The 16,813-nt window shown below is 53.0% G+C and overlaps 2 protein-coding genes across 7 annotated transcripts; both read left to right on the top strand.

Moving 5' to 3' along the window:
• The first annotated feature begins 424 nt into the window (after positions 1-424).
• Positions 425-3,916, top strand: SERTAD3 (SERTA domain containing 3). Of its 6 annotated transcripts, none has more exons than XM_053210131.1 (3): positions 425-637; positions 2,020-2,232; positions 2,631-3,916. In XM_053210131.1, exon 3 carries the CDS (start codon positions 2,637-2,639, stop codon positions 3,231-3,233), a length of 597 nt encoding a protein of 198 aa, XP_053066106.1. In that variant the 5' UTR covers positions 425-637; positions 2,020-2,232; positions 2,631-2,636; the 3' UTR covers positions 3,234-3,916. The 6 variants fall into 6 exon arrangements, 5 of the variants coding, with proteins under 5 accessions (XP_053066106.1, XP_053066105.1, XP_014933018.1 ...); XM_053210130.1 differs by having other exon boundaries at positions 2,020-2,278; XR_001430966.3 differs by lacking the exon at positions 2,020-2,232 and having other exon boundaries at positions 429-637; positions 2,631-3,440; positions 3,546-3,916.
• A 6,772-nt stretch (positions 3,917-10,688) lies between these two features.
• On the top strand, positions 10,689-13,989 carry SERTAD1 (SERTA domain containing 1). The gene is made up of 2 exons (XM_015077531.3): positions 10,689-10,847; positions 12,914-13,989. Exon 2 carries the CDS (start codon positions 12,914-12,916, stop codon positions 13,640-13,642), a length of 729 nt encoding a protein of 242 aa, XP_014933017.2. The 5' UTR covers positions 10,689-10,847; the 3' UTR covers positions 13,643-13,989.
• Positions 13,990-16,813: the final 2,824 nt, after the last annotated feature.

Genomic DNA, 16,813 nt, shown 5'->3' with positions numbered 1-16,813 from the left:
CGGGGTAAAGTACTGGGGGGCGGGAGCACAGGAACTGGGCTGCGATCGCCCAGGCAACGTAGGCCGCGCCAAACTATTGGCTGGTCTTCAGCTACGTCATCCTCCGCCCCGCAGCGTCCGCCCTCGGAACCCCGGGGGCGCGGCCTCCGCGAGTGGCTCAGCCCCGCCCGCCTGGAAAACAGGGTGGGGAGGGTCGTGCCGACCAGCCTCGCTCCCCGACAGGGTCCTCACCTGGTATAAAGGCATCGCAGAGATCAATGTTGACGACTTTGGAGCGAGGACAGTGGCTGAATTGAAGGAAACAGTTCTGAGGTCCCCGCCACCCTCCACCCTAGAGACGTGGCCCCTCCCCCGGGCGAGTCGGAATCCTTTAAAAGGTCCCGGGTGTAAGGAAAGGGAGGGCCGGCCGGGTGTCCCCTGGCGACGGACCGGTGGCTCCACCCAGCCAATCCGCGCCCCGCAGCGGGCAGGGCTCCAGCCAATCGCGGCTCGCGGTTCGGCTCCTGGGCGGAGCCGGGTGGGCCGGAGGCCAAACCAAGAGGCCCTAGGGAGGTGAGCGAGGCTCGTACCCAGCACTGTTGGGTTGTAAAAGCTACGGACGTTCCACGACTTGGTCATTGCGAACCTGGCAGCTGAGGTGAGAGAGTCCACCTGGCTTGAGATTTGCCTTAGTTTAGGGAGGGTGGAGGCGCGCCCCCCGAGAGTCGTGGAGGCGGGGTCTGGGCGTGAGTCGGGGGCGCAGATAAGGGTGACTGATAGGGTTGGTGGGGCTTCGAGACTGAAATCGAGATCCCGGACTGAAGGCGAAGTTGTTGGGGCAAGATCTTCAAGTGGAGGGAGTTTGAAGCTGGGACATGCGGTGTTTGGAGAAGCGAGAGAACCGAGGAAGGAACTTTTGGGGCAGGAAATCTGGAGATTAGGACAATTCGAGTCTCCCGGACGGGTTGAATTCGGGGCTCTAGTGTTCTGGAAAAGGGGTGAGGGGTTGGAGCTGGGATCCTGAGCATTTGGAAAAACGGAGATAACTACGGGCAAGGAATCTTGGTAAGGGAGACGCAGTGGCGGTGAGGAGGTGCTGGTGAGAGTCCCATATTCAGGTCTTGGAGTCAGAGGGAGAGTTTGGAGGTGAAGTCGAAAGGCATTTGAAAGACGGGAGAAAAGGGGAAAGTTGACGGGTGAAGGTATCAGAATTAGTCTCCCAAACGGAATAAATCAGAGAGCATTTGTAGTTTTTGAGCTATGTGTTGGAGCCTGGGTTTCTGGACCCGAGAGCAGTTTGGGGAAAGAATCTAGGACCTCCTTGGGGTGCGAAACCCGAGAGAAAGCAGTTTTAGGGCCGGAGTCTGGGGTGGGGGAGGGGCGTTCCGGGCTTGGAGCTCAGACCCGCAGCCCTAGAGGCAGCAGAGGGCGGGGCTCGGCAGGCGCCGGGCAGCTGGACGTCCGGGTTCCCTTCCCCCACCCGCCCCGGGCACTTGTGCGCATGCCTTAAGGGAGGGCGGGGGAGGTTCGTCCCAAAGGCGTGCGGCACCCTCTGGGTATTGTAGTGCAAGCTCAACGTTACCGCACGTGCCAGGCGGCTATTGGCCCACATTTCCCAGAAGCCCCTGGGCCAAATTGTTGCCTGCCTGGACGTTGAATAGAGATCCAGCGAGGAGGCGGAGTCGGGCGTTGAGTCAAGTTTTAGCAAGTTTCTTGTGGGGCGCGCTTTGGGGGAAGTCGAAGGCGCGGGCTAAGAGAATGAGGGAGGCTCCTTCCCTGCTCTTGGGAGAGCTCCCAGTAGGTTAGGAAGAGGGTATGGTCAGAAATATACTCCCTGTAAAAGAAGAGTTTCGACAAATAGGTGTCCTAACAGGGCTTCGGTGGCTCTAATACAACAGGCAACAATAGATAAATATTGAATGAATAAATGGCAATTAAATTCTTCTTCGTTAAGCGTTAACTGTAGATGGGTACCGTGTATATTACACATCGGATCTCCTTGAGAATACGGTGAGAATTTTTACATTCCTCTTTTTACAGATGGGGAAACAGACCCAGAGAGGTAATGTCACATAACTTACAGAGATCAAACAGCTGAGCAGTGTCAAAGGCAGAATTCAAATCCAGGTTTCCCTGCCTCCAGTCCAGGTCTCCGTACTCCACAGCTGTCATACGTGACACTGTTGAAGAAACGAGTATTGTAGAAAGAACAGTGTTAAGACTCAGGAACTTGATCCTTCTCTTACAGCTGAGGTAATTGAGTCTCAAGGAGGCAAATTCACCATTCAAGGCCACACAGGCAAGTAGGGGGATGCAAACCCACCTATGTTTCAATCCAGATCTTGTTTTCTTAGTCATTTACATTTAGTCTCCTCAGCCCTGTGGAATTCATATCATGTCCATTTTATAGATGAGGAAACAGGTTTAGATCATAAAAATGAACAACAACCGGGAGGTGCCTGGATGGCTCAGTCGGTTAAGTGTCTGATTCTAAATCTCCACTCAGGTCTTGATCTCAGGGTCCTGAGTTCAAGTCCCGCATTGGGCTCCACACTGGGCATGGAGCCTACTTAAAAACCAAACAACCATACAGGAAATTCGGGATCTGAATTATCCCTGCGGTGTCTGACTTGCCCCTCTTCTCTCTACAGGGCATCATGGTAGGAGGCTTGAAGAGAAAACACTCAGATTTGGAGGAGGAAGAGGAGGATGAGAAGTGGGACTGGGGTCCAGCAGGCCTGCGGAGCTACCAGCAAGCCCTGCTTCAAATCTCCTTAGACAAAGTCCAGCGGAGTCTGGGCCCCCGAGCACCCAGCCTACGCAGGCATGTCCTCATCCACAATACCCTCCAGCAGCTTCAGGCCGCCCTTTGCCTGGCTCCAGCACCTGCCCTACCCCCTGAGCCCCTCTTCCCGGGCGAGGAGGACTTCTCCCTGTCCGCCACCATCGGCTCTATTCTCAGGGAACTGGAGACCTCCATGGACGACACGGAGTCCCCTCAGAATCCAATAGCTCCCCCGGGCCCCCAGAACGAAGTGCTGCCCCAGCCTGATCCAGTCTTCTTGGAAGCTCTGAGCTCCCGGTATCTGGGGGACTCTGGTCTGGATGACTTCTTTCTGGACATTGACACATCTGCAGTGGAGAAGGAGCCTGCACTGGCCCCACCGGAGCCTCCTCACAACCTCTTCTGTGCCCCAGGGTCCTGGGAGTGTAATGAACTTGATCACATTATGGAAATCATTCTAGGATCCTAAAACTTCCAGGGGCTGTTTCTCATCTCTGCCTCAGTGGGCAGGATCCCTGGATGCAACTGTGTGTGTGTGTGTGTGTGTGTGTGTGTGTGTGTGTGTGTGTTGCAGGGGCTCTAAGCAGTGACTGTGGCCTCCTTTCCTCCCATTTCAGGGTTCCACAAACCGTCTTGCATGTGTGTGTGTGTCTGGTTGCCGCAGCCTTCTGTGAAGGTGGGTCTTCCTGAATTAATTTATCTGTTCCAAATGCCTTAACGTGACTCTGTTTCTGGGAGTCTGATTTCCCACGTCCCACATTTCTTCTGCCTTTTCCTCCAGTTCCTACTCCCCTGGTGACCACTGGGGCCTCAGGGAAGATAAAGCTGGGCCTGTATGTTGATGACTGGGATGTGCTGCCTGGTTGCTATGGGAACTCAGACTTTGTCACTTGCACCTGGAGGGAGCAGGAGGGGCGGACCTCCTCCCTCAAGGCTGATCTCCACCTCATTGGCAAGACCCCAGTCCCTGCAGTCTCCTGATGCATAACCAGGCCGGACCACGTGCAATAGGGTGGAAACCAAACCGCTCCATGCCACATTATTTAAAAGAAAGGCGGGTTTTGTGGTGGGTTTTGATTTGTTTTGTTTTGTTTTGTTTTTGATTGTTTGTAAAGACTTTTTTTTTTTTTAATAAAAGTATTTTGGAAAGGGTGATGTTGCCTGAAGTTTCTAAACTTCAGCGGGTCGATGAGAGGGATCTGGTAAGTTCCCTGGACACCTGCACCACCTCCCCACCCCACCCCCCACCCCCCCCACCAAAGTTGGGGCAGGCATATTATTAAACATAATATATATAGAGTACTTGTTAATACTGTTGTATCCACTTTGTTTGGATTAGGTCATTTAATCTTCATGATAATACAGAATTCTGTTAACAGGTTTTACATAGGAGGAACCTCAAGTTCAGAGAGGCCAAATCACTTGCCCTAGGTCACACAGCAAGGAAAGCAAGGACCAGGGAGCTAGGACTCAAACTCAGTTTGCCTCCAGGGATTGGTTTTCAACTATTGTGTTTGTTGCTCCTTGGTAGACTTAGACTCCCCAGCCACGTGGGTGCACAAAGGAAGGAGAAACTAAGTCCCATGAATTACCAAACTCAAAGGATAGGTGACTCTAGCATCTAAAAGTCATTTTTTTCATTGCATGCAATGTGTTGCTGGGACCCAGAGGGGGAAAGAAAATGCCTAAAGATAGTCTGCATTAAGAGTAGATCTTTCTAGGGGTGCCTGGGTGGCTCAGTGGGTTAAGTGTCTGACTCTTGATCTCAGCTCAGGTCATGATCTCACACAGTTGAGTTTGAGCTGTGGGTCAGTTGGTCCCTGCACTGACAGAGGGGAGCCTGCTTGGAGTTCTCTCTCCCTCTCTGCCCCTACCCCACTGGTGTTCTCTCTCAAACGGGGGGGGGGGGGGGGGGGAAGCTCTCTCTAGAAAACTTGGCCAGGAAGTAGAGACCAGGTTGAAGTTAAAGCGCTAAGGATTTGGGGCTTTTGGGTGGCTCAGTGGGTTAGGTGTCCACCTTTGGCTCAAGTCATGATCCCGTGGTTCATGGGTTTGAGCCCTACTTCGGGCTCTGTGCTGACAGCTCAGCCTGGAGCCTGCTTTGGCTTGCGTGTCTCCCCTCTCTGCTTCTCTCTCTCTCTCAAAAATAAACATTTAAAGTGCTAAGGATTTATTTGGGAGGTACAAGCCCAGGCCTGTGAGAGGAGAAAAGAGAGGGGGGCCAGGAAGATGCAACGCTTAGCACTGGTTAAGCCTCTTGCAAAGACCTTTGAAGACAATGCAGCAGGTGAGTTTATACAGCAATAGGGACTCTTCTAGAAGGTTTGCAAAGAGGAACTACACCGGTGGAGTCCACAGGCAGGGAAAGGAGGGGGATTTTGCTTGTGCTTTCTGGCCCAAAGCCAAGGTTCTCAGCTTAAGAGGGGCTTTGCATCTAAGTCTGAAAGCATTGGGGTAACTGACAGGTGCCAATGGAGAGAGAGAGAAGAAATGGATTCATACCTGCCTCCCTGAGCGATTGTGCAAACTGGAAAGGAGGGCCTGATGCATGCCAAGGATTCCAATAATCGCTCAAATGTATTGTCTACGGTGGGCCTGGTGCTCTTCCAGGCATATGAATGAAACAGACAACTCCTGCCCTCATACAGCATGGCAGTTGGGGAAGGCTGCAATACCCACACAAATAACTAAAACGGAGAGTCTGTCGGGTGGTGACAAATGCTGTAGAGAAAAAGAAAGGAGAGCGATGGGGGTGTTAACTATTTCAATGGGATGGCCAGAGAAGGCCTCACCGACAAGGTGACATTTGAGTCAAGACCTGAGGGAGGTGAGAAGTGAGTCATGCCAATCTGAGGGGGAACGGATGTCGGATGTCGATGCAGACAGAGGTAACAGCCGGTGCGAAGGCCCTGAGGTGGGAGCCTGAGTGGAGCGTTTGAGGGACCTGAAGAGGTCAGTGTGGCTGGAACAGTGTGCAAGAAAAGAGCATCCTAGGAGATGAGCTGAAAGAGACGTACGGTCTTGAGGGACTGAATTCTACCGAGTGAGATGGAAGCCATGGGAGGCTGTTGAGCAGAAGAGGGATGAGACCTGACTCACCTTTTAACAGGTCCTCCTTGCCCTAAAGATAATCGAGTGAAAAGGAATCAAGTAGCTTTCTAGTACCACAGTGAGGCCACTATAAGGAGCATCCACACTTTCCAGATGGACAAACTGAGGCTCAGAGAGGCCCGGTGTCCCCCGCACCCCGTTAAAGAGGCTGATGAGAGAAGTAGAAAGGCTGGCCCGCAGAGGGACCGGGTATCTGAAGACAGAGTCCACCTTCCCCAAACTGCGCTCTTCCGGCCCGCGGTGGGGGGAGGGGGCGCGGCCGCCTCGGGGCGTGGCCGATGGGACAGGCCCCTCCCACCTGCCCACTACCCATCCCCAGCTGGCCGGGCGGTGGAACACTCCGGCGGTAGCGGCTGCGGCTGCGGCGGGAGCCGGCCCGGCGCCTGCTCCCTCCCCAGAGGCCGGGTGGGGTGGGGCGGGGTGGGGCGGCCGGCTGGGGGCGGGGCGCTCCCCGACCCGCTTCCCCCTCCTCCCGCCGCGGGCGGAGCCTCCTCCCCAGGCCTGCCGGGCGGGCGGCCTGCTTCTGGTTTCATTTGCCGAGGCCTGACCTCTCTCCCTCTCCCTTCCCCCAGCCCTTTGAATTCCTGGCTCCTTCTGCACTCTCTGGTCTCAGCTCCAGGGTCACCTCCTCAGGGAGGCTCTCCTGGACCATCCCGCCACAGGCCTCCCTATTATATACCGTCCTGTTTTGTTTTCCTCAAGGCACTGAACAGGGGCCGAAATTATCTTCCTCATGTATTCATCTTCTAGGGTCTCAGAATAAAACACAGTGTTCCATAGAGGGCTCTAAACCGCCTGAAAGCTTCTCTGACCTCCCAGGCAACACAGTCCGGCTACACTGGCCTTGCTGCCTGGCAAACTCCCTCCTCGGGGCCTTTGCACTGGCCCTTCCCTCTGGCCAGAACACTCTTGTTCCAGAGCTTTAGTACCTCTCTCGTTTCATTGGGTCTACTCAACGTCACCTCTTCAAGGAACTTCCTACCAGCACCAGCCAGCATCCTATCTACACCACGCACCACGCACCCTTTCACTATTCTCCCCCTGCTCTGTTTTATTCTTTTCCTTTTCACTTCACCTTCTAAGATACTAAGCAATCTCTTTATTGTATTAAGTGTATTGTCCACCTCCTCATGTCAGGGGGTTTTGTCTTTATAGTTTTACTGCCGTATCAGTGCGGTATCATCCACGGTACCTGGCACACGGAAGGTGTTCAATCCATGAATGTTTGTGAATCAATGAATGTTTTTGTTTTCATATTTCTTTTCTTTGTTTACCTCCTCCCCTGAGCCATGAAAAGAGAGACCCTGTGAGGCTTATCCTCACGTATCTTTGCTGGATCCTTATTGACTGTAACAGTGCCCAGAATATAGTAGGTGTTCAATAAATATGGGTTAATCAAGCTCTTGCGATTTCTGTGAGCTCTCCAGCATGCGATCTGGAGCAAGCCACATGGAGACTCGGAGCCTCCTGTTTCCTTAGGCCATAAAGATAGGTTATGGGAGAAATTATGTGAACTTGCCTAGCAGGGGCCTGCTTCTAATTAGCATTTTACCTTCCTTTTATTATGAAAAATGGTAAGCATATAGAAAAGATGGGGGGTGGGATGTATTCTCAGTGCCTGTATAGCCTCCCGTCTAGATTTAATTGTTAATATTTTGTTTCCTTTATCTACATATGTATATATGCATATGTATATTTTTTCTTTTGCTGAACCATTGGAAAGTAAATTGTAGATATCTTAACATTCTACCTCTAACAGCTCAGCAGGAATTTCTTTTTCTTTTCTTTCTTTCTTTTTTAATAGGACAAGGAGGTTTTGTTTGTTGTTGTTGTTGTTTAAGTTTATTTATTTTGAGAGAGAGAGAGAGAGAGAGCAAGCACTTGCAAGCAGGGAAGGGGCAGAGAAAGGGAAAGAGAGAATCCCAAGCAGGCTCCAGGGGGCCACCAGCATAGAGCCCCAGTGGGGGCCGTGAGATCATGACCTGAGCTGAGATCAAGATTCTGATGCTTAATTGACTGAGCCACCCAGGCACCTCGGTATTTCTTAAGATTAAGGACACTCACCTACAAACACAACATTTCACATCTAATAGAATTAAGATTTCCAGGGGCGCCTGGGTGGCTCTGTCGGTTGAGTGTCTGACTCTGATTTTGGCATGATCTCATGGTGCATGAGTTCGAGCCCCACATCGGGCTCTGTGCTGACAGTTTGGAGCCTGCTTTGGAGTCTCTCTCTCCCACTCTCTGTCCCTACCCCACTTGTTCTCTTTCTCTCTGTCAATAAATGAAAAACCTTAAAAAAAAAAAAAAAAAAAAAAAAGAGCGCCTCGGTGGCTCTGTTGGTTAAGCATCCGACTTCACCTCAGGAGATCTGGTGAGTTCAAGCCCTACATCAAGCTCTGTGCTGACATCTCAGATCCTGGAGCCTGCTTCAAGTTCTGTTTCTCTCTCTCTCTGCCCCTCCCTTACTCACACTCTGTCTCAAAAATAAATAAACATTAAAAAAAATAAAAAAAAAATAATTCCAGGGGCGCCTGGATGGTTCAATCAGTTAAGGGCCTGACTCTTGATTTTGGCTCTGGTCACGATCTCACGATGGTATGTGAGAACAAGTCCCATGACAATTGGCTCTTCGCTGACAGCAAGGACCCTGATTGGGATTCTCTCTCTTCCCCTCCCCTGCGTTCTGTCTTTAAAAAAATGTAATAAATAAACATAAAATAAAAAGAATTAAGAATTCCACAAGTCATCTAATATCCAGTCTATATTCAGATTTCCCCATGAATATCTTTTGTACCTGTTTCTCCAACACCCCCCCCCCCCCCAGTCAGGATTTAGTGAAGGTTCATACGCTTATTTGGTTGTAATAAAGAAATTATACAGTAATTTTCATTCTGGAAAATCCTCCACCATCAACCCCACCAAACCCTTTTTCTGTTTTCTTGAAATTGAATTGTTGGTGGAAGAGCACAGTTGTGCTGCAGATGTTCCACATTCTGTATTTGTCTGATTGTGTTCGTGTTTAATTTGTTCCTCTCTGTCTCCTGTAAGCTGAAGGTTAGGTCTAGAGGCTTTGTGAGATTCAGTTTATGAAATTTAACAGGGAGACTCCACAGGGAGTGTGCGTACTTCCTAACGCATCATACCGGGTGATGCCCAGTGTCGGGGTGTCCCTCTCTTGTGGGTACAGAGTTTCATTACATGGTTAAGGTGGTGAGAACCACATCTCCACATCATAAAAGGATATTTTCCCCTTGCAGTTAGCAAGTAACCTGTGGGGTGATGTGTTGGAGCCTGTCAAGATCCTGTTAATCTTTCACCCTAAGGTTTGAGCATCCATTGATAATTGATGCCTGAATCGAATAGTATAGTTAGTATTTTCTAGAGCTTACTTTGGCCAGAAGCTTTATTTACAACTAACAATTCTTCCCAGAACTCCAGAAGAGTTAGCAAATGAGCTACTTGGAGAAGCTAAGTCCCATTGTCAGTTTATCAGACAAGTGTTAAACTCCTGTCTACCCATAGCCAACCCCACGTGTCCCCCTCTCCTTGAATTAACTACCTGTGCTATACCAACAGCTAATGCTACCAACAAAAGGACATGTCGAGCACCATTCTGAGCATTTCATGCGATTACTCTTTTTTTGATATTAATTAATGAATTAATGTATGTATTGATTTTTAAGTAGGCTCCAAGCCCTACTAAGGGCTCGAACTCATGACCCTGACATCGAGAGTCACATGCTCTACAGACTGAGCCACATAGGCACCCCGTCCTCCCCAACCCCGGCCTTTTTAAAATATTTTGTTTTTAAATAATCTCTACACCCAATGTGGGGCTTGAACCCACACTCTGAAGATCAAGAGTTGCATGGTCTTCCAGCTGAGTCAACCGGGTGCCCTTATATGATTATTCTTTTTAATCCTCAAAATAATCTCATTTTAAAGGTGAGGAAACAGGGGCACCTGGGTGGCTCAGTTGGTTAAGGATCTGACTTTAGCTCAGGTCATGATCTCACAGTTCGTGGTTTTGAGCCCCACTTTGGGCTCTGTGCTGACAGCTCAAAGCCTGGAGCCTGCTTTGGATTCTGTGTCTCCCTCTCTCTCTCCGCCCCTCCCCCACTTGAGCTCTGTCTCTCTCTCTCTCTCAAAAATAAAATAAACATTAAAAAAAAATTTTTTTTAAGGTGAGGAAACTGAGACCCGAGGGGATTCAAACACTCGCCCAAAGTCACAAAGTTACTTAGGGTATGAAGCCCAGGATATGTGACTCCAGTGGCATCCACTCCTGCCCCCTCCCTCCACGCCTATAACCACCATATAACTGCCCAGCATTTGCTGAGTGTGCTATAGTGCTCTTACAGATACAAACTTATTTTAATTTTCCTAACTCCCAAGGGGTAGGCAACAAGATGCCCATTTAACACACTGTGTGGCTCAGAGAGGTTAAGCATTTTTCCAAGGTCACACACACATCTAATGAGTGGTTAGAATTTGAACCCATGCCTATCTGGCTTACAGTACAGACCCGTTAGAGTTGGGTGTGTAAGAAGCTCAGTTTGGGTTTGGCAAGTGCATGGGCAGGTGTGAGAGGCCTGCACCTTGAGAGGTTAAAAACCCCTCCCCGCTACTGTCCCGCAGGGAAAACGGCCACCCCACCTGGCCGGGTCCCTTCACGCAGTAGCCGGGCATGCGCCCTGGAGCCAACCTACCCTCCTTTCGAACCTTCCCTCTATAGGCTCCGCCCATCACCGTCCAGGCCCAATCCCTGGGTGGAGGGCGGGGCCGCCACGGGAGTGGGCGGTAGTTAAGGAGAGTCAGGAGCCTGGAGTCGTGCGCCGGAGTCAGAACTGCGTCTCACGACCCAGGCGCCGGTTGCTGAAGGAAAGCGAGCGAGCGATGCTGCCGTCGCCGCTTCCTGATTGGCTGTGCGTTGATCCCTCTTCGTTCTGATTGGCAGCGGGTGAGCTAGGTATGTAAATGAAGTGAAGGGGCCTGAGGAGAGAAGGGAAACCCTCGGCGGGGTCGTTTGGCCGGTTCGATCCCCGGGTCCTGCTGGTACGCGCCGGGGCTGCCCGGGATCGAGATGCGCGGGCCTCTAAGTGTCGCCCGGCGGGGTTGGGTGAATCACGTCGCAGCCCAGGAAGGGGGCGGAGGCGCCGGCTTCTGGCTCCGGCTGCGTGACTCACCCGCCCCCGCCGCTTCGGAAGGAGCCACCTCCACTGCCTGCCGGAAGCGAGCGCAGGCAGAGAAGGCGGAATTCGTCCTCCGGGGATCCCAGCCCGCACGGTCCTGGGCGGCAAGCTGGAGCGACAGCCAGGACGTGGGGGCAGTGTCGAGGATCCCGGGGTCTGAGGAGCCGGAATCCCCGGGGAAAGCCGGCCTGGCGCCGCTAGGGGGCACCGGGACCAGGGGGCGGAGTCGGGTGGGGACAGAATTCCTGCGGTTCTGAACTCCCGGGTCTGCGGGGAAGGAGGCGAGGACCGTTTTTAGTAGGGTGGGGGGTTACTTCTAAGGTCCTGTTGGGCAACTCCCCGGGGACTGGACCTTGCAAGCTTCCAGTCTGAAAAAAGCAAGTTGGGGCTGGGGTCCAGAACTCCAGGGGCCCCTACCTCGGGGAAAGTGTGGGTCCTCAAAGTTCTCTCAGTGGCCCCCTGTGCCCGTCAAGATTTCCCGGCAAGCTCTGTCTACTAGGCCTCCCAAATAAATCCTGAATCGATCAACTTCCTTCCACGTCCACTACCAATCACCTTCTACTCCAAGCTACCATCATCACCCCAAGAGTGCACTAGCCTCCAAATGGAGCTTCCGATCACGCTCTTCCCCGTCTCCACTCCTCCCCACTCATTTTACTCCAAGCAGCTGAGGGGGATCTTCTGGAAACCTAATCCACAGCACCACTCTATTCCCTGCTCAAAACCCTTCAGTGACACTCACAGTAAAATCCAAACTTCTTGCCTCTGCTTGCTTTCCAAACCCTGTTCCCTCCCATGTCACTCTGTGCGCTGACCACACTGGTGTTTTTTCAGTTCAAGCTCATCCAGCCTCCAGGTCTTTCTTTGCTTTTGTTGTTGTTCTCTCTTCCCTGAATGCTCTCCCCCTGGTTCTTCTATAGCTGACTCCTTCTCCTGCTTGAGGGCTCCACTCAAATGTCTCTTACTCAGAGGAGCCTGCCCTGACCACCCCCCAGAATCTTTTAGTGTCTTCCTAGCACCATCTGTACATTTCCTGTATTTAAAATTTCTTTTTTTTTTAATGTTTATTTATTTTTGAGACAGAGAGAGACAGCATGAATGAGGGAGGGTCAGAGAGAGAGGGAGACACAGAATCGGAAGCAGGCTCCAGGCTCTGAGCTATCAGCACAGAGCCCGATGCGGGGCTCGAACTCACGGACTGTGAGATCATGACCTGAGCCGAAGCCGATCGCCCAACCGACCGAGCCACCCAGGCGCCCCTACATTTCCTGTGTTTATATATGTATTTGTCTGATTTATAGACATTCAATAAATGTTAGGTTAAACTATGTGAAACAGCTGCTTTCATAGGTTAAAAAAAGGTTGAATATTGGGCATTTCACATGGTTCACTGACGAAGTACATAATAATAGCTATTAAAAGTACTTGTTAACAAGAATAGTTACAATGTAGGGGCGCCTGGGTGGCTCAGTCAGTTAAGCATCTGACTCTTGACTTCTGCTCAGGTCATGAGATCGAGCCCCGAGTCAGGCTCTGCGCTGATATCAAAGGGACTGCTTGGGATTCCCTCCCCCCCTCTACCTCTCTCTCCCCCTCTCTCAAAATAAATAAACTTAAAAAAAATAGAGTGCACTAGGCACTGTTGTAAGTGCTTTTTGTATATTATCTCATTTACTCCAGAGAACAACTCTATTATCTTAAAGTTTCCCTAAGGAAGCACAGGCTCAAGAAGTTAAATGACTGGCCCGAGATCACACCAGACACCAGTTACCAGAGCCAGGGTTTGAACTTGCCACGGACTTTCTATAAGTGAATGACTCGCCCCACCCCCCACCCCCTGCAGATGATGCTGAGCAAAGGTCTGAAGCGCAAGCGGGAGGAGGAGGAGGAGGAGGAGCCGGAGAAGGAAGCCTTGGCAGTCGACACCTGGTGGCTGGATCCCAGGCTCCCAGCAGTGGCACAGGCACCCCCGGCTGTGCCCTCCAATTCCCTCTTAGACCTCTCGGTGCTCAAGCTCCACCACAGCCTGCGGCAGAGTGAGCCGGACCTGCGGCACCTGGTGCTGCTAGTGAACACCCTGCGGCGCATCCAGGCATCCATGGAGCCCGAAGCTACCCTGCCCTCCGTGCCCAGCCCGCCTGAGGCCCCTGGCGTGGCAGCTGACAGCCTGCTGGCCAGCTCAGACGCTGCCCTCTCAGCCTCCATGGCCAGCCTTCTGGAGGACCTCAGCCATATTGAGGGCCTGAGCCAGGCCCCCCAGCCCTTGGTGGATGAAGGGCCGCCGGGCCGCCCCAGTGGCGGGGCCCCACCCGGCCTGGGTGCCTTGGACCTGCTGGGCCCAGCCACTGGCTGTCTGCTGGACGATGAGCTCAAGGGCCTGTTTGAGGACATCGACACCTCTATGTATGACAGCGAACTTTGGGCACCAGCGTCTGAGGGCCTCAAACCCGGCCCTGAGGATGGGCCTGGCAAGGAGGAAGGTCTGGAGCTGGATGAGGCCCAGCTAGACTACCTCCTGGACGTGTTGGTGGGGACACAGGCGCTGGAGCGGCCGCCGGGGCCGGGGCGCTGACCCCCACAGCGGAGATGGTGGTTTGGTGTCCAAACTGAGCCTGGTTGCTAGACTAACTGTCCTTGGAAAGACACAGCTAACTTCCCTAGAACGGAGAGAGGGGCTTTGGAGAGACAGAATCCGTTCCTGAGCAACTTCACCTCTGTCCTCTTGTCTAGGGCTAATGAGGGGAGTCTGGGACTGGCCCTTGGGAGGGGATGACAGGGCCCGGTGGCTGGAATGTGATTTGAACCAGGCCCTGTGCTGGACTGAATCGGCGGAGGTCGTTCCCGGGGATACTTTTTCTGTGATGTGGGACGAGACTGCACCATTTTCTGGAAATTAAAACCAGTCCTGGGTTATTTCAAGTCTGTGTGCTTTGTCTCTGGGCTAAGGCAAGGGTCAGGTAATAACCTCCAAATTTTACTGAGCGTGGACTGTGTGTGCTAAGCACCTGACGTGTGTTCACTCTTTTCATCTTTGAAATTAGATGGCCATTATTACTATCCCCATTTCACATTTAGAGAAAACTGAGGCTCCAACAGGACATCGCATGAGGGGGTGGGTTTCAAGCCATGAACTTTACTGCTTTCTTGTTCTGGTAAGCGGATGAGTTAGCTCTGGTAACTGGCCCTCTAGAAAACTCCCCCCAACATACTCAGCCAGGTTTCCCTGATTGTGCATGATGATGGTGGTCGTGGTAGCAGTGGAGGAGCCCCAGGCCACCAGAAATCATGGCCTTGCCTGAAGTCTACCTGTGTGTCTTGAGGCTGGGGGTGGGGCAAAAGGGAGGTTTCAGAATGAGCCAGAAATAAAAGCCCAAAGCTGAAGGCTTGATGGAGCTTCTCCAAAGAGCTTTGAGAGCCAGCTCTCCAAGAAAATGGGGAAAGGCACGGGAGACTCCAGCAAGTTAAGAAGAAAAAAAAAATCCACTCGGGGTCTCAAATCTGCCTTTGGGCAGGGATAGGGCAATTTGGAGGGTGCCTCTGAAATAAAGCCACCGGGTTTAGCGGCTTGACCGCAAAGCAGAGGCGGACCTGCTTTCCTTCTAGAAGAAACCCAGGCCCTGGCGAGCTGGGGCCACCTGCCCCACTGCTCGTGTGATAGGGCCCGCCCGAGCGCCGCGCCGGGTGTCTGCGCCGCCCCCGCGGTCCAGCCGCATTCCTGGCCCGGCTGGGAGGGGCCGCACACTCAGAGGCCTGGCACGGGACCCAGGAGGCGTCCTTCCTGGCGGCTGTGGGGGCAGGGCAGCGCCCCGGGTGCGGGTGGGGGGAGGGGCACGGTGAAACCCACGGGCGGCCGGGGGGCCGGGGGCCGGACGGTGACCTGCGAGGCCCGCTGGGCCTCCAGTGGGGTAACGCCGGCAAGAGGACACCGAAATCGCCGGGCCCCAGAGCCTCCACCCTGGCCGGAAGCTCTAGGGAGGCTGAAGCTGGGGTGGAACTGGGGGAGGCGGGCAGCTTCGGCGGCCCCTCGGGCCGGGAAGGGGCGGGCAGAGCGGAGCTTCCTGGAGGAGGAGAGGAAGTCGTGCCCATTTCTGGAAGTGGATGGGGCGGCCCGGGGAGGGGGAGTGGAAATGGCCCGAAGGGAGCTGTGCCCTGGCTGAGGGTCTTCGGGCGCCTGACTCCTACACCGGGTGACTCCAATGGGATTCAGACCTTGAGAGTGTGGGTTGAGCTCTGCAATGCCCCCTGGTGCTCAGTCTGGGGGTCTGAGATGCCACTGCCTTAGTTCCCTATAGATCTGTCCAGTGGTCAAGTAATCTCCCAGTGTAGGGCCAGCAATGCCCTCTGTTTACAACACTCTGGGGGCCTGTTTCCGTTGTCTCTGGGTGCTAAACTGGGGGACAATCTGTGATGCATACTGATGCAGACAGCCTACCCATCTGTCAACGATGCTCGCATCTGCCCCTGTGCCTACTTGGCCAGCGATGCCCCCTCTCCCCAGAGCCTCTGTATACAGTTGCACAGGTTGTGGGCTGCGCATAGACTCCATGTTTAAGGGGCTACTATGCGTGTTTCAGGCACCATTCATTTACATATTGACTGCAACAGTTTCCCAGCAGATGGAGGTCAAATGCCTTGGGGAAGGAGTATGCCTTTTGCACAAAAGCACCATATGGGCTGGATCAGCTATAGTCCCATCCCACTGGTGCCCTCGGGTCTATGAGCAGCTCGTGCCTGAGGACCTATTCCCCCCACCCCCTACTCTCCCCATGTCTGACCCCCAGATGATTGCGCAGGCTCCCAGGCTCTAGTGTGCCCCACCGCCCTCAGGCTCAACCCCAAGAGGCCACCCTACCTCAGCCAGCAGATTCCAGGGCCCACACCATTCCGAGCTGAGCCACCAGCCCTGGCGCTGTTACTCCTTTTCACAGAGCCTCTGTGTTCCTGCCAGGACACTCCCCAGTCAGGCTAGCTCCCCTCCAGGGGCATTCTCAGGATCCCCCATCACACACACACACCTCTCTCCTCAACACCTGGGACAGTTGTCCTTGCTGTCCTTCACTCCCCTCCCTTCATCCCTTCTCTTATTCAGAAAAGATGTATGCTGGCCTACTGCGTGCCTGGCTAAATCTGACCATGTCTGTCCTCTGCTCCTCTGCGATCTGAACTCTGCCCCTACCAAGGCTCATCTCCCCCACCTCCCTGTCCCATTCACGCACTTAAGGAACATTTACTGAGCACCTGTGGTCCCAGTGCAGAAATCTATGCTTTTTTTTTTTTTTAACATTTATTCATTTTTTGAGAGTGAGAGAGACAGAGCATGAGCGGGGGAGGGGCAGAGAGAGAGGGAGACACAGAATCTGAAGCAGGCTCCGGGCTCCGAACTGTCAGCACAGAGCCCGACGCGGGGCTCGAACTCACGAACCACGAGATCATGACCCAAGCCGAAGTCTGACGCTCAACCGACTGAACCACCTAGGCGCCCCCAGAACTCTAATTATGCTTAAGTCGATGATTATTGATGCAATAAGCCATTGAGCAGAGGTTGTGCTGAAAAGCCAGATCACCTGCATTTGAACCTCTCTGCTTTGCCATCCTGTGGCTCTGTGACCCTAAGCAAGGGACTTCACGTCTCTGTGCTCATCTGTAAACTGGAACAGTAACAGCCTACCTCCAAGGGCTGTTGTCCCGAGGTGGATGGGGGGGGGGGGGGTGTTGTAGGCAGAGGGAACAGTATAAGCAACGG

This window comes from Acinonyx jubatus, chromosome E2 (genome assembly GCF_027475565.1).
Source record: "Acinonyx jubatus isolate Ajub_Pintada_27869175 chromosome E2, VMU_Ajub_asm_v1.0, whole genome shotgun sequence".
Lineage (NCBI taxonomy): Eukaryota > Metazoa > Chordata > Mammalia > Carnivora > Felidae > Acinonyx > Acinonyx jubatus.
This window is presented reverse-complemented; position numbering and strand designations above follow the sequence as displayed.

Bases quoted from the DNA above. Each gene is read 5' to 3' on its own strand.
- SERTAD1 (XM_015077531.3), top strand. From the start codon at position 12,914: ATGATGCTGAGCAAAGGTCTGAAGCGCAAGCGGGAGGAGGAGGAGGAG.
- SERTAD3 (XM_053210131.1), top strand. From the start codon at position 2,637: ATGGTAGGAGGCTTGAAGAGAAAACACTCAGATTTGGAGGAGGAAGAG.